Genomic DNA, 14820 nt, shown 5'->3' on the forward strand with positions numbered 1-14820 from the left:
GAACGTTTATGGGGATGCATGGGGGAATGTTTTATACTCTTTCACGCAATATCTACTGAATTAATTTCGATTAAATTTAGTATACGTGTAAAGTATATTTTATATACCTACTGATTCATTCAGACAAAACGGTAGGAAACAGTGATTTAAAAAATTAAAAAGTAACAAAAAACCGCAGTACTTTCGCCGTCTAGCAGTACCCAGTTTGGTAGTAAATCGAGAGTAGTTACCAGAAACAGAGAGTGCTTTTACTGAACACTAATCACTTAAACATTAGCCAAAAACATTGATAACAATTTAATTCGATCTCCAAGAAATGTCCACACATAATCGTGAGTGTTTTAAAATACATTAGTTATCGTGTATTACGAAAATGAGCTGGTAATAACACGATAACGGCAATAAAGAGCATAAACTTGTTAGGGCGTAAATTGATAAGGGCCGAAATGAAGCGTGTAGGCACAAATGTATTTTTAGACTCTGCATCTTCGCTAATCTGTGACGGAGCTTGTTGATATTTGTACTTGCTAAGTGGAGATAGGATTAATGGGTCGTATATCTAATCAAATCGAACGTAGTACCTACATCATTGCGACTATTGTAAATGGGAAAGTGAATTTGTTTATTTCTTTGAAGTTTGTTTGTTACCTCTGGCGTGTTAACTGCTCGACCACTCATTATAAATTTGGTATACATGTACCTAGTATTTGGAATGATATCATAATTAAAAAATCAAATAATTTAATTTTTTACTAGCTAATGCCCGTTACTTCTTCTGCATATGTTTATTCTTGAACTTTATATCCTTTGAGAAATTATTAATTCTCCATACAAAATTTAATTCGCTATTTTGTCCCCTTCAAATTTATTTTCGTAACAAAAAGTAGTAAAAGAAACCTACATGTTTCTTCAAGGTCCAATCTATCATTATACTAAAACACATCAAAATTAATCCAATAGTTCAGGCGTTAAAAGAGAACAAACAAATAGACAGAGTTACTTTTATATCTGTAATATTAATATAGATGTATTTCTTACAAACATTAATGCAGTGTACATATCACTAATCCCGGTCACTAATTATATTAAATAGGTTTCATTAAGATAACAACTTAATTCTTACAAATAAGTATGATAATAGGATTATTTTATAATTTGCATATATTTTTTTAATTAAATTACACATAAATCGTTTAATTTTGATCGATAATCGCACATAACGTCAGATGACGACGCAATGTTATGTATATTGTTCTAAATATTAGTGTAAAAAAAATTCATTAATACTAAAAAGTAATATTTGCCTAATTTATATTTTTACATATATATTTTCTTTTTATCATATACATAAATAATAAAATAAATAGTGAATTACAATTTTTAAGTTATTAGTGGATAAATAAATGTAACGATTATATAAATTAATTGTTCTATTTATGTTACTGTAACAGTAACATAAATAGAGGGATTTTGCCAGTAGTTGCCACGCTTGGCAAGCCGTTTGGCAACCGCAGTTAAATTTTGGCGATGTTTCAAAGGGACGCTGGTGCCCATCTCTCGGACATTTAGTTCCTTTAATCGTCTCTTACGACACCCATAAGAAAATAAAGGGACCACATATCAATATTTTATTTTACTTTAAAAGGGAAACATATATATATATATATATATATATATATATATATATATATATATATATATATATATATATATATATATATATCTAACAATTAACGATTTAAACATAATTTTTTCCTATCTAATCGCATCGCAAAAAGCGGAGCACCAGTGAAGGGTGATAGATGAGAATGAAAACAGGCCAGTTAGCCCATCATGATGAATTCATCAGGAATTTACCATGATAGTTTCCAGGGAGAACCGCGAGGAGATCGACCTGGTTGGGTATATTGCCAGCAATGGGATTCTCAGTCTCCATTACTAACAATCCCTTTCCCCCGAATCAAACGGAGTTTGCCAGAAGTTCCTCTCTAACGTTTATTATTGTATATTAATTGAAACAAATTTGTATAAGGCCTTGTCATGCTAATATCATGTTATATAAATGTTAATAAGAAAACAATAACTTAACAAGATAATTATTATATAATATATGTAAATAAATAACACTTATTCTTTGTTCCAGGGAAGAGCTTGCTATGAAGATCGGATTAACAGAAGCTAGAATACAGGTAATGTATCGTTAAGATTATTATCTTTGCCTGGATTCCTGAGATACAGATCTCTGATCTAGTTTAGAGTCCAGTCTCCCACAAGTTTTACAGATCATTGTAATTATGCATACGTATATAGTTGTATTTTTTTCATGTAACTGTATTTTTCTGTAAAATTTGTGGAGAAAATAAAATAAATAAAAAAAAAATTATCTGAATAATAATATTTCTAATGTTAAGTATTAATTTATCAATATATAAGTAATTAATCCATTAAATGTAACCATTCAAAATATAAATCCATATCGTTTATCTATTTTACACAAATATCATAAGTCCAATTTTGACATTTACAACAGTACTTGTAATTTACGATCGAAAATGTCAGAACTTTTCACAATACCCTAGATATGAACTCTATCTTATTGCAAGTAAGTAATAAACTCTGTTATATCCATGATTCTGTTTATGTCTATAGACGACGATTACAAATATTAGTAATAAATAATAACATAACATAACAAAACGTATATACAAGAGATCTGCCATAAAATGAAATTCCGAATTTTTGGACTCAATTTCATGTTTTCGTTCATACCTAAATCGGCCCAGTAAATGGCGCTTTACATTTTGTTCGTCATAAATCCTATCGTAAAAGTCGAAAGTATCGATATACTTACATTTTTAAATAGTATGTATTATGTAATTTTTTGTGTGTCGTTCGGCCACGAAATATCGAAAAGTATTTCACGGTAGGCCCTCTGATTATTTTATTAAATAGATTAATTTGTGAAAATACAATTGATAAAATTTACAATAACAAAGTTGCAATAAAATTGCCACAGAATATAAACAAAGCCTATAATTGCAAACTAAAATATACACTATATGATCGCTAATTTCAAAGGACCCGCCATGACAGCCTTTAATCAAAACCCACCGAATCGAATGAGGCGATGAAACAACTGTACACAATTACTATAATAAGCTGGACGTAACATTAATCCCTGAATAATAATGGAGAAGGCATTTGTTAATTATGAAACATTAATATAGACATAAATATCCATACAGTTACATGGCCGATGACTTCTTTTTTAATTAAATTCCAATGCAGGTAATTAATTTATAGATATTAATTATTATCGTTATCTTAATTGCGGGTTTTTCAGTACCAGTATTATTCTTATCGGAATTGCAAGCGAAGCTATCCACTTAGGCAATTGTAAAAATAAAAATACGTATTTACCAATGCCACACGTAATTGTTACTTGTTAACATTTTAGTATTTAATTTCAACTCACTTCAAGTAATTAATAACGCAACACTTTCGAGAACGAATATACAAGTACTTAGACAGCTGTGAAGCAATATAAATTGAAACAATTCCGAGTAATTATTTGATATGTATATATTTTAAATGGTAAATTAACTACTCATACAATCGCTGATCATTGATACAGCACCTCGCTTCTCAGGGCTAGACGAAAAAAAAATACAGTCATACTTACTTACCTGTTATGTATCGTCCATAATGAGCATATTATAACACTTTCCATAAAATAAGGCACTTGTACTTTAACCGACTTCAAAATAGGAGTCTTTCAATTCGGCTGTTTGTGTTTTTCTACCATAACTCCGTCATTTATAATCCGATTTTTTTATCTGAAAGGATATATTTTTAATATAAATTTTATCAAAACCAGTTCAGTAGTTTGGTTTTTGGATTAAAATAGCTGGTTTTGCCACGATTGAAGTCGATGTTTTTTTTTCTGTTTTGTGGAACAAATTCCATTGTTATATATAGTGAATAAGTAACTCCTACAAAAACCACAGTTAAAAAAAATATTAAGAAACGTTTAATGCGTTTTTAATCTGGTGCTATAATTTTTTTTGTTAATAGCATTACTAATTTTATTTATAAAACTAACGATTGGGCCCAGTTTTACATAGGTAGAGAGAATTTTCGAAAATATTATTTAAGCTTCTTATAGGTGAAAGAATTTTTAAAATCAATTAAGTAGTTTTTATGTTTACCCATTATTTATTTATTATTATAAACTTTATTTATTATAAACAAACGAAAAAATAACCAAATCTTTCCTCCTAAATATTATATATTAGTGTAAACGTGTAGATTACATTGTACTTGCAATTCTACATAAAGATAGCAAGATTATAGTATTATAGACCCTGACTTAAAAATAAAATTGAATGATATAAAAGGATAAAAATATTTACTTATTAATTCCACATATAAGTATTAATGTACCTATACTACAAACAGTATGTATTTTTTTTTATTGTAAGGTTATTAGAAAAACCTTATAATTTATTTAAAAGATACTACAAAAAATATAATGCCATATCCATATAATAAAGATAATTTCACATCTTACATAGCAACAAAGCGCCAAAGCTCGATCATTCGCTATCACACAAATTCATAGTACCTACCTACCTCCTGCTATAACAAAGTATTAAGGTTGTGTAATGGAACAAATATACAATACCTGCAGGCAAAACTGCTGGTCTAAGTTAAATCTAAATTAAGTCTAAGTTAACAACATAGATATAAACAAAATAATACAAATTATTAAGGTATTAACGCAGTAATATTATTTTTTTAACACTTTACGTATACCTCCATTGTCATTGTTAAGAAATAAGTTGCTATAAAAAGAAACGTTTAAATTTCTCAAATATTCGTGTTTCAACCGTGAAGCAGTTTGGTTTGCATAGCTGTGTTTCGGTTTGAAGGGTGGAATATGGCGTGAATTTACAGGATACAGAGGAATAACACCTGAGTCCTCAGGAATGGCAACGCATGGGGAGTATCATGGGCGAAACAGTATACTCTGTTATGTCCATGGTATTGCTCATGTCTATAGGCGACGGTTATCAATTTCCATCAGGTGGGCCGTTAGCTTGTTGCCATTCTAAGTTGTATAGAAAAAAATTCGGACTAGTTTGCATTATGTTTTTAATAGATTGACAGACAGAAAATCTTAAGGCATTAAGCCTTCAAAAAATTACTGTAGGTAACTTAGCAAAAAAACACAAAAATCTATCAAATTCGTTCTGAAAAATTAATATTATATATCATTATAAACTATAAATAACAACTGTTATGTTAAAAAAAAGTATATAAAATTAATAACATGATACAAAGAAAGAAATATATGAGACGTATACGGTGCTTGTACATAATTGTTGTTTTATAAAAATTACAAAGTTTTACGCGGAAACATTCCACTTGCAAGCCTCCGCTTATATAGCGGCGGTCGACAATCCGCGCGAGTTTTATGTCAAATGCAATTATAAACCGTAGTTGTATGATATCTTTTTTTTTATACAACTTAGAATGGCATACAAGCTGACGACCCACATGATGGAAAGTGGTAACCGTCGCCTATAGACATGAGCAGTACCATGGACATAACAGAGTATACTGTTTCGCCCATGATACCCCCCATGCGTTGCCATTCCTGAGGACTCAGGTGTTATTCCTCTGTACCCTGTAAATTCACGAAATATCCCACCCTTCAAACCGAAACACAACTGCTTCACGGTTGAAACACGAGTGGGACAGAGGTACCCAAGCAATCGACTTTTGTACAAAGTCTCCCTCTGGTAAATAATTGTACCCGACCATAAGACAGTCTGCTGAAATCCAATAGTAGTAGATACAAATCAAAACTGTAATAATTGACTATACATACGTTTCGATTTGTCCCTCGCTTCATTTAGACAGAGTTTTCTATAACAATTTCAACAAAACTTGATTACCTCTTCATTAAATTCTATTGAAACAAACTTGCTATCTAAACCTGTACTGATTACATTAATAGGTACACCACTAGTTAATCAAGAAATAATTATCTAAAACTTCAGTCTTGTATCATCATATCAAAATCAAGCAAGACTGAATGAACCAGTTCCTTAGTTACAATGTAAACCTGAGACTAAAAAGTCGTAGGTGGGCATCACTATTCTACTCGGATTTCTGCTACCAAGCAACTGTATTTGCATGGCTACTTCACTTTACTACCGGAAAAAAGCCGGGTAAGAGCAAGTTGAACTCGCACAACGAGGGTTCCGTACAAATTCATCAAGTTTAAAGTTTTTTGTGAAAAAACTGCAAATTTACCGTTTTCGAATTTTTTCCTTCACTTGTGCTACGTGACATTGCTTGTTACCAAATTTCATGATTCTAGGTCAACGGGAAATTACTTATAGGTTTTGATTCCCTTTACTAATGTCAGAATATGCAATATAAATGGCCATATCTTTCGAATTTAGAAGATTAATTTTTTTACTGTTTTTAGAGATTGCAGACCTGAGTATATGATATTAATTTTTACTTGATACCTCCACGCGTTCCAAAGAAAAAGGGTCTTGACAGACAGACGTTAAAGTGATCCTATAAAGGTTCCATTTTTTCCTTTGAAGATACGGGACCCTAAATATTGAAGTTATATTATTGTCATACATAGTCCTCGAGGAAAGTAATGGATGCCATGTCACAACGTATTCTGCGGTATCCGTAGTATTTTCCATAACTTTAATCGACTTTACTACATTCATAAAAATGCATTCATAAAAAAATGAAGACTTTTTTTATACAACTTAGAATGCCAAACAAGCTGACGACCCACCTGATGGAAAGTGGTAACCGTCGCCTATAGACATGAGCAGTATCATGGACATAACAGAGTATACTGTTTCGCCCATGATACCCCCCATGCGTTGCCATTCCTGAGGACTCAGGTGTTGTTCCTCTGTACCCTGTAAATTCATGCCATATCCCACCCTTCAAACCGAAACACAGCCATACAATACAACTGCTTCACGGTTGAAACACGAATCGGACAGAGGCACCAAAGCAATCGACTGTTGTACAAAGTCTCCGTCTGGTTAAAAACTTAAAAGTGCTTGTAAACAAGTCTATTTAAATAAAGATAATTTGAATTTGATTTTTCATTAATTGAGACGTCCATTCGTGTTAGCCATTCCAAATTGTATGATAAAAATATAATTAAATAAAGAAACCATAAATTAATTGTTGAGTTATTTATTAAACACTAAAGAATGAATACAAATGGTTTTGTTCATGCAATATGTTAATGTTGACTATACACCATGTTAGAAATGGAAACACGCGCTCTTACGAATTTACACAATTACATTTTTTTTTTATTGTTATTAATGGTTTCTTTTTTTAAATTTTATTAATATATTTATTATCTATTTTTTTTATGCGTGAAAATGGCATGGTTACTCCGGCTGCGCTATCGGTATACACTAGCGGGGTACCAGTGAGCGGTGATAGGTGAGGATGAAAAGTCAGTTAGCCTATTGTGACCAATTCAATGGTAAATTGGTCACGATAGTTTCCAGGGGGAACCGCGTGGAGGTCGACCTGATAGGGTATATTGATAGTAATGGGGATTAAAGTCCCCATTACTAACAATCCCTTCCCCCCTTTATTATGTATTAATAAACAAGATATTTAAGTAGATATAACCGTGCAATATTGAGATATCAGTTTTGCATGGAAAATTACAAACGTCATAATTATAACTTACGAGTATTAACGTCCCACTGCTGGGAATTAAATGAGGAATTTAATTTACTATAACATAATTTAATTTTGCCTCGGTGTGGTGCGTTGGGGGATTACTTTTAATTGTTATTAGTATTTAAGGAATTTTATATTAACTTTAATTTGTTGCACCAAGTAAAAAAAAAATACATTTACTATAACCATGGCGATCAGATAAATTGTATTGTGCGTTCTCTAGCAGCTTTATACATAATTTTAATAATAAAAGAAGTGACGGCACATTATATTACTTGTATTCAATGAATTTAAACATCTTTATTCATTCACATCTTTTACAGACTCTTATGATACGTCGTTTTCTACTTACTACATGACTTACTACCATATTCTTAGTCACTACACGATTATTTATATATGTATTTTAGCTACATGGTCCCAGCATAGAATAGTCCACCCCTGCCATTCTCGTGCATGTTGTAAGAGGCGACTAAGGGAGGACATCTCCGAAGCCTAACTGCGACTACCAAATATATTGAGATATATATACGGTTACATACTATTATTATTATTTCAACCGTTAACTGTCCACTGCTGGACATAAGCCTTCCCCATAAGTGGAGTTTTGCCAGTAGTTGACACGCTTGGCAGGCGGATTGGTAACCGCAATTAGACTTTAGGAGATTTTTTAAAAGGACGCTGCTGCCCATTCCTCACCCTCTCTTAGTCGCCTCTTATGGCACCCACAGGACGGGAAGGGGCGGCCCATTCTATTCCAGCATAGATAGAGCACACACGACATATGTACATACATATAATGATATCAAAATATAAGATCTAGAGCTTTATATACTAACTTAACAGTTGAATGCACCATGCAAGTGTTAGATGATCGACTACTACTCACTTAGAGCAAGGGTTTTAGTAAACAAACCGTCCGAATACTGCCCGCTCACTGATTTATTGCAACTAAAATTATGTGCTTGTTGAGGTAAAACGCATATGTAGGCACAACTTAATCATGCAAAAAAGTATTATTTTTATCCAATTTAGAATAGCAAACTAGCTTGACGGCTTCTTAACAGACCCCATATGTAAAAATAAGATAAGCTGACAGCTTACTCGATGGAAAGTGATAACTGTCGCCTATAGTCACGAACAGTAACATGGACATAACAGAGTATACTGTGTCGCCCACGATATTCTTCATGCGTAGCTATTCCTGAGAACTAAGGTGTTATGTCTCTGTACCATGTAATCTCATTGCTATATTCCAAACTTCAAACCGAAACACAGCAATGCAAAAACTATTGCTTCACGGCAGAAACAAGAATGGAACAGGGGTACCTGAGCAGACGAGTTTAAGAATGACAAAAATTGTACAGGACCCGTACAATTCTTATTCTAAACTCTTGGACTATAGTTCTTTTGAGCAAAATGTTTGGATTTTTTGGTTGAATACTTATTTAAAGAAATACTAATTTAAATTGATTTCAATTTTAATAGTTCCGTACAGAACAATAGCCTCAATTTAGAGTATCGTAAATCTTATTACCTTTCAAAATTTTGCAACACACCAATTGGCGCTGACTGGTAGTCCGTCAAGCGCTATTTAAAGCACACGACCGATTCGATAGCTCCGAGCCCCAACAACCTGGTCATTACCTTAATGCGCTACTCTGTTAAGCTATTAAACTCGGCACCTGGGTCGCAGTCGGTGCCTTTTTGCACCGACCGTACCCGACATTCCGCCAGCATGTTTGTTTCCAATTACAACATATATAAATTCACGAGCAACAGCTTCGTATGAAGTCATATTAAAAATGGCCATTGTAAACTTAGTAGAAAACATATGCGCACGCGAAAATAAGATACAAGCCAAACGCGTAAAGTTGAAAATGAACTGTACATTTCAACTATAAACACAAGCATCGTTTCTTGTTTCACGCAGCATCCGCTAAAACTGCATCGACATTTACAGAATCGCTTTAATTTTTTACACGGCGACGTTTATCATAAGTGAATTAATTTAAATTGCCATAAAAATACCAGTTAACATAATGATGCACAGTTTCGTATAGCTTATTTATTCGGTCATAAATATTTAATGTTATAAATATTGCATGCGATATTGGCCGTTCATAAATCAACTTTTACTACGGCGGATTGTTTAGTTTCGATAAGCCTTAGTTGTGAATAGTTTTTCATCGCTCGCAAAATATCCTGTGTCGAGTTGAAGGGTACTCTTTTACAATAAACTTTTTAGTTGGCATATTTTAACGAGGCAATAAAAAAGTAAATGTGTTTATTAATGAGTGATTGTGTGATAAAACTTATTCATAATACATTGTTTCAAAAGATGGAATACTACAATCTAATATTACGAGTATTTCAGAATGTAATTTAAGAGAAGATTCTTTGTATTTAAGTTATAAGGTGTAAACGAGAAGATACAGCGAGACTAATGTTAACAATACTTCTAATTACTGCACCTGAGATTATAGTTCTGAATGTATAGAAGAAAATATCTTCATTTTGGCCTTTTATGTTCACTAGTGAACATAAGCCTTCCCCCATAAGGAGGCCAGGAGTTGCCACGCTTGGCAGGCGGGCTGGCAACCGCAGTTATGCTTTTAGAGATGTTTTAAGAGGGCCGCTGCTGTCCATCTCTCTACATTTAAATTCCTTTAATCGCCTCTTACGTCACCCACAAGAATAGGAGGTTAGCCTATTCTATGCCGGGACCACACGGACATAGTAGAAAATATAGTACTTATGAAACTCTAGATCACGATTTAGAATAGTGTGAGGGATGTATAAAAACATAGACTTTGTATATGCCCACAGGGACAATCTCAAAATTAGGGGTGTCACTCGCCATTACTGGCCATTGTTGCTGATCTTGAATAAATCATACTAATTTCTCTGTCGATTTACTACGTCCTTCAAACCGAAACTCAGTCATATAAGTATATAGATGCTTAATAGCAGAAAGAGACATATAGAAAAAAGCATTCTCTTTTTTAAAAGACTTGCAATTCCATCGATGTTTCGGATACTCATGGGCGGCGGTAGTCACTTATCAGATGACCCGAATGCTCTACCTGAATCTCTGAATTTACCCTCTATATTATAAAAAAAATGTTCAGACAGACATGCAGACAGCTGTACGAAGTTTCCCTCTAGTATGATATTGTGTCTTGTCATTAAAAGTATTTTTTTATATTTCAGGTATGGTTCCAGAACCGCCGCGCGAAGTGGCGCAAACAAGAAAAAGTTGGTCCTCAAGCTCACCCCTACAACCCGTACCTGGGAGCGGGAGGCGGAGCTCCCCCGCCGTCCGTAGTAGCCTCCATGCCCAATCCGTTCTCGCAACTCGGGTTCGGATTTAGGAAGCCTTTTGATGCGAACGCCTTAGCATCATTCAGGTATAATTTATCAGCTATTGTACTATATAATACTTTATTTAAATTTACTAAAATACAACTGAAGACAGATTTTTTTATTGTTTTTTTTTTTTTTGGTGGCATTTTTATTAATGTGAAGTCGATATCTTAAGAATTTGTTGTGTGCATCTGTAATTGGCGTAAATGCAAGATGCAAGCCGCGTATATCAATTGAAATGAATCTCTATATTTACACCGTAATGTACGTTTTAAAATAAATAAAAACATAATAGTATATTTGCATAAAAACCTCAATTCTGCTTTTGATACTGTCCCTATAGCAAATTTCTAAAGAATGAAAATTAATATTAATATAATAGGTGTTCATAAAAGATTTAAAGCTAATTAATATACAAATAAAACGTAAATAATATATCAATCATAATATAATAATCGATGTTAAAGTCTACATCAAGCAATTTAAAATAATTACTGAGTACAGTATAGTCATTTATTCTATTAATGAAACAATCTTTCAAACATAGACAAAGGTCATCACTTTAAGCCATGTATTTACTAGACAATATTACGTAAGATATTACTCAACATCTAGTTTAATATATCTTCTGTGGGATGACGGAATAAAAAGGTTAGTTACCATTCCTTTTCAACCGTCAGGATGTCACAAGTAGCGAGTGCTATCTCCTGACACAGGTTGGCAATCAATATGTTCATTTTTAATGTGTCTATCGCTACCTTGTACCATATGATTAAAACACTTGAGACAGCGGTAACCTCTTAAGTATTAAATCATAATATTGATTTATTTAAACAATATTGAGCGGAGGTAGCTTTAGCAAAGTAAATTGCGAATCATGTTAGTAGACACCTGCAACTTCATACGTTCTTCTCCGATTTTGCCTTATATGCAAATTGTAATGTGTTGCATCTTAATTGATGCCTGCCAAGCAACACTAGAGGGAGACTTTGTACAATAGTCGTTTGCTTGGGTACCTCTGTCTCATTCGTGTTTCAACCGTGAAGCAGTTGTGTTTGCATGGCTGTGTTTCGGTTTGAAAGGTGGGATATGGCGTGAGTTTACAGGGTACAAAGGAATAACACCTGAGTCCTCAGGAATAGCAACGCATGGAGGGTATCATGGGCGAAACAGTATACTCTATTATGTCCATGGTACTGCTGATGTCTATAGGCGACAGTTAGCACTTTCCATCAGGTGGGCCGTCAGCTTGATTGCCATTCTAAGTTGTATAAAAAAAAAAACACCGAATTGAACGCTATCGTTTGTGCAGGTACGCAGGCGCGCCAGTCCTCGGGGCGCAGTACCTCGGGGCGCCCCTGCCTCGACCGCCCCTCTTCAGTGCACCTCTATATTCTACACCACCGCCTTTCCACTCGCTCCTCGCCGGCCTCGCGGCACCGCCAAGACAATCTCCGGACCCGCCCCCAGTGTCGCCCCCCATATCTCCAGGAAGCGAATCGCCCCCAAGTGCTCAATCATCAGTTCCAGAAGTCGAAAGACGAAGTTCCAGTATTGCTGCACTCAGAATGGCCGCAAGAGAGCACGAATTAAGGCTAGAAATATTGAGACAACGGCACCATAGTGACTTGATTAGTTGAGTTTTGTACGGTTGAACTCCAGTGTAATAAATGCAGTACCTATTTTTCAGGTACAAATCGCAAAACTCTCAAGTTATAGAAGCCTTGTAAGATAACTATTATAGTAAATAATAGATTTTATATGAAACAGTAGAGGATGTCAGGATCTAACAGGATTTGTTAATTTTACTTTTTATTTATCTAATAAAAATGTTCTTATCTTTAATAAATTTATGACCAATATCTAATAATTCAGTATTGTATTATGTTTTTTATCATATCAATTTTCTACTTCTTTCAAAACTTGTAATCCATAGTTATTTGCCTAATTGTTTGGCTTAGGTAAGTACTTAAAGTAATAGTGTACATTATAACAATTCTATACCAATCCTGACTCTGTAAATGTAAGTAAAAATATTTCAATCCGTCCAATTTATAGGCCTTATTGTTATTTATTTTAGCTTTAAGAATTATAAGACGTACTATTTTATAATTTTAATTTAAGAAGTGATAAAAATAACCGTACTACGCAATATGCTGTGCCTTGAAGGTGCCTTTCCTATGAAAATTTTATTACGTTAAGCACGAATCTTTTGCTGATATACATACATATATATCTAAGTATATAATTATGCAAGAGATATAAGTTTATATAGAAAATGTGAATAGTAGACAATAAAATTACAGATCATTTGTAAAATGTCTAAAATATTTTGTTACTTCTATTACTGTTAAAATGAGAAAAAATAAAAATATCTCTTTGCAAAGTGATTATAAATACTCATTATAAATTTAACAATTCTGAGAATAATTAACAATAATTTTGACAAGAATTATGAGAATATTAAACAATACGTATTTACTTATTTGTGTTACTCTTTACATAAATACTTGTAAATTGTTCAAAAATATAAAATTAATTTCATCTAATTGTTTATCTTAATTTTGTTGTAGTTATAAAACATAATTCGTCCAATAAATGTGTATTTAAGTTGCACCAAAGAGAGCATTATGAAATAAAATAATATGCGTTCAAACTTATCCTGGTTATTAAAATTCAAAACACAATATTGATTCTAAATTTTCATTTATATAATACTATTAATAAGTGTTAATTTGAGTCAATAATTTATCAAATTCCACTTGTGATCATCATAATTATTTCGAAGAAACTATAAATAAATTACGTACATTTCGAGAACTGCACAAACAATTTCTAAGCTTTTTGTTAAATGACATGAAAATTTAAGTATATATAGTACGAAATAAACAAATATTGAAACTGAACTGTCTTTAATTTGCAAGCTTGAGTTAAATATCATGATACAAGTAATGCCTACTTTCAACAGTGTCAAAGCAGATTCTATTAAAATAGTTGAAAGTACGTCAGTTAATTTTATAATTTACACCATACGACACCATACGATTATACCGTCACAGTATAACAAATGAGCTAATTGTATGAGGAAGCTTTTAAACTTCTTTGGGCGTACTCAATACTATCATGCCATACATACAATTGCATGTCACTTAATTTTATCTTAAGTCCCACACTTAGATTATATAGATAGAGCGTCGAGTCTCAAAAACAGGTGAACTTGTTGTCAGCTAATTGTCAAATTATGTTACTGTTTATGTTTATAGACAACGGTCCTTCCATCAGGTTGCCCATCTACTTATTTGTCATTCTAAGTTACATAAAATTATGTTAGTAGGTTGTGTCCTACAAAGAAGTCTTCAATTGCGGCAAAACTAGTTGCGTTGATTTAAAAACTAAATCACTAAACCGATGTTGATAAAATTTCTATAAAACCAATTTATAAGTATATTCTTTCAGATAAAAAAAATTTTCAAATCGGTTCATAACTAACTACATTAAGAGATAACAAATATAAAAAAAAATACAGCCGAATTGAGATGTTCCTTTTTTTATCGAAGTCGATTGAAAAACTTCAATTGCCAGTAACATGGTAAGTACTATTATTATAAAATGAGTTTGGTAACTTAATTAATCATTATAAAATTTAGTACACACGTACTATGTGGAATAAAAGAACATAAGCTACTATTTATATCCTGGTTA

The 14820-nt window shown here is 32.7% G+C and overlaps 1 protein-coding gene across 2 annotated transcripts in view; it reads left to right on the plus strand.

Annotated features, from left to right (window-relative positions):
• LOC113513417 (homeobox protein aristaless-like) overlaps nucleotides 1–14024 on the plus strand; it is an 83710-nt gene extending 69686 nt beyond the window's left edge. For both annotated transcript variants that reach the window (XM_052901903.1, XM_052901904.1), the window contains exons 3-5: nucleotides 2144–2189; nucleotides 10966–11162; nucleotides 12431–14024. In XM_052901903.1, coding sequence (XP_052757863.1) covers nucleotides 2144–2189; nucleotides 10966–11162; nucleotides 12431–12758 — 571 coding nt within the window. In that variant the 3' untranslated portion in view covers nucleotides 12759–14024. The remainder of the gene's footprint in view (nucleotides 1–2143; nucleotides 2190–10965; nucleotides 11163–12430) is intronic.
• The last annotated feature ends 796 nt before the right edge of the window (nucleotides 14025–14820 follow it).

Source organism: Galleria mellonella, unplaced genomic scaffold, assembly GCF_026898425.1.
Source record: "Galleria mellonella isolate WM207_F2 unplaced genomic scaffold, CSIRO_AGI_GalMel_v1 utg83, whole genome shotgun sequence".
NCBI classification, from domain to species: Eukaryota; Metazoa; Arthropoda; class Insecta; order Lepidoptera; family Pyralidae; genus Galleria; species Galleria mellonella.